Source organism: Sinocyclocheilus grahami, unplaced genomic scaffold (assembly GCF_001515645.1).
Source record: "Sinocyclocheilus grahami isolate Dianchi unplaced genomic scaffold, SAMN03320097.WGS_v1.1 scaffold30.1, whole genome shotgun sequence".
Taxonomy (NCBI): Eukaryota; Metazoa; Chordata; class Actinopteri; order Cypriniformes; family Cyprinidae; genus Sinocyclocheilus; species Sinocyclocheilus grahami.
The window spans coordinates 2,612,679-2,613,931 of NW_015505209.1; the positions used below are offsets into that span (position 1 = coordinate 2,612,679).

Below are 1,253 nucleotides of genomic sequence, written 5' to 3' on the forward strand. Positions count from 1 at the left end.
CTCTCGTTATGTCGATATACGAGAAAATTAAGTAGTTATAACGAGAAAACAACTCTCGTTATGTCGATATAACGAGAAAATAAGTCGTTATAACGAGAAAATAACTCTCGTTATGTCGATATAACGAGAAAATAAGTCGTTATAACGAGAAAACAAGAAGGAAAAAAAAAATTATGCATGGCCACTTAGAACTTCCGTAACTATCCCTTTAAGAGACTTACATTGTACTCTTTGACTTTGACTGCATCCGCCTCCTTTTGTTCCTCGAGTTTGGATTTCAGTTCGGCAAAAGAGTCTCTCTCTTTCTGCCAAGACTCCCTCTCGCTGAATCAGAGCACATGAGGTGATGGTAAAATCATGCTTTATTTGTCACTGAACATATGTGTAATCGAACATGTTTTATAAGCAATATTTTTGGATCAGCATACCTCTATATATACAATATTTTATAATATAAACTCTCCTATTGGCTCGGCATACCTTTGATACTCCTTGTATAGTAGTCCTTGCTGATGGCGGATCACTGCAAATTTCCTTTTATATTCTTCCAGAGCCGAACTGAGCTGCTCAATGGAATCTTCTTTGTTTTTGATCTCCTGAATATCCACAGTTGGGAGTCTTAATATTATGTGCGTTACATCTGGTTTCTGTTATGTGATACAGTAACTGGACTGAGACATATGAGGGGCCGTACAAGACATAATTCATTCTGGCACTCTCACACACATACATTCTCCTTTCACATACATATATTTTTGCTTTCACACACTTACATTCTCCTTTCACATGCATACATTTCTACTCTCACACACACATACATTCTCCTTTCACGTACATATATATATAGAATGCATGTATGTCTGAAGAAAATATGTGTATGTAAGAGAAGAATGTATGTATGTGTGAGAGAGTAGTGGAAACGGAAGGCGTATAGTGGAAACGGAAGGCAGGTCAGGCGCGATCAGGGTCACCGGGACAGGTCATGATCAGCATGGCTGACGTAGATGAGGCGGCTGCATAAGTATTTCAGCAAGCTATTTGGATTAAAAAAATATATATATTATCATCGTGAAAAGGTTACATGGCCTCGTCCCTTGAGCGAGTTGTGATTGAGGACGCGGGCTCAGCCTCAGTCGAGTTGCCAGATACACGCATTATAAGCGTTTATGGATTTTTTTTTTCGGAGTGTCTATTTACACTTGAGTGCAAATAGCCCGCCTTGTTGATAGAGGCTATTTACAGTAGCTCCACCC

The 1,253-nt window shown here is 39.1% G+C and overlaps 1 protein-coding gene across 1 annotated transcript in view; it reads right to left on the reverse strand.

The window, feature by feature from the left end:
* Positions 1-1,253, reverse strand: part of cep290 (centrosomal protein 290) — a 34,099-nt gene that overhangs the window by 15,744 nt on the left and 17,102 nt on the right. The window contains exons 19-20 of the mRNA XM_016259595.1: positions 481-596; positions 222-324 (exon numbers count right to left, since the gene is read on the reverse strand). Coding sequence (XP_016115081.1) covers positions 222-324; positions 481-596 — 219 coding nt within the window. The remainder of the gene's footprint in view (positions 1-221; positions 325-480; positions 597-1,253) is intronic.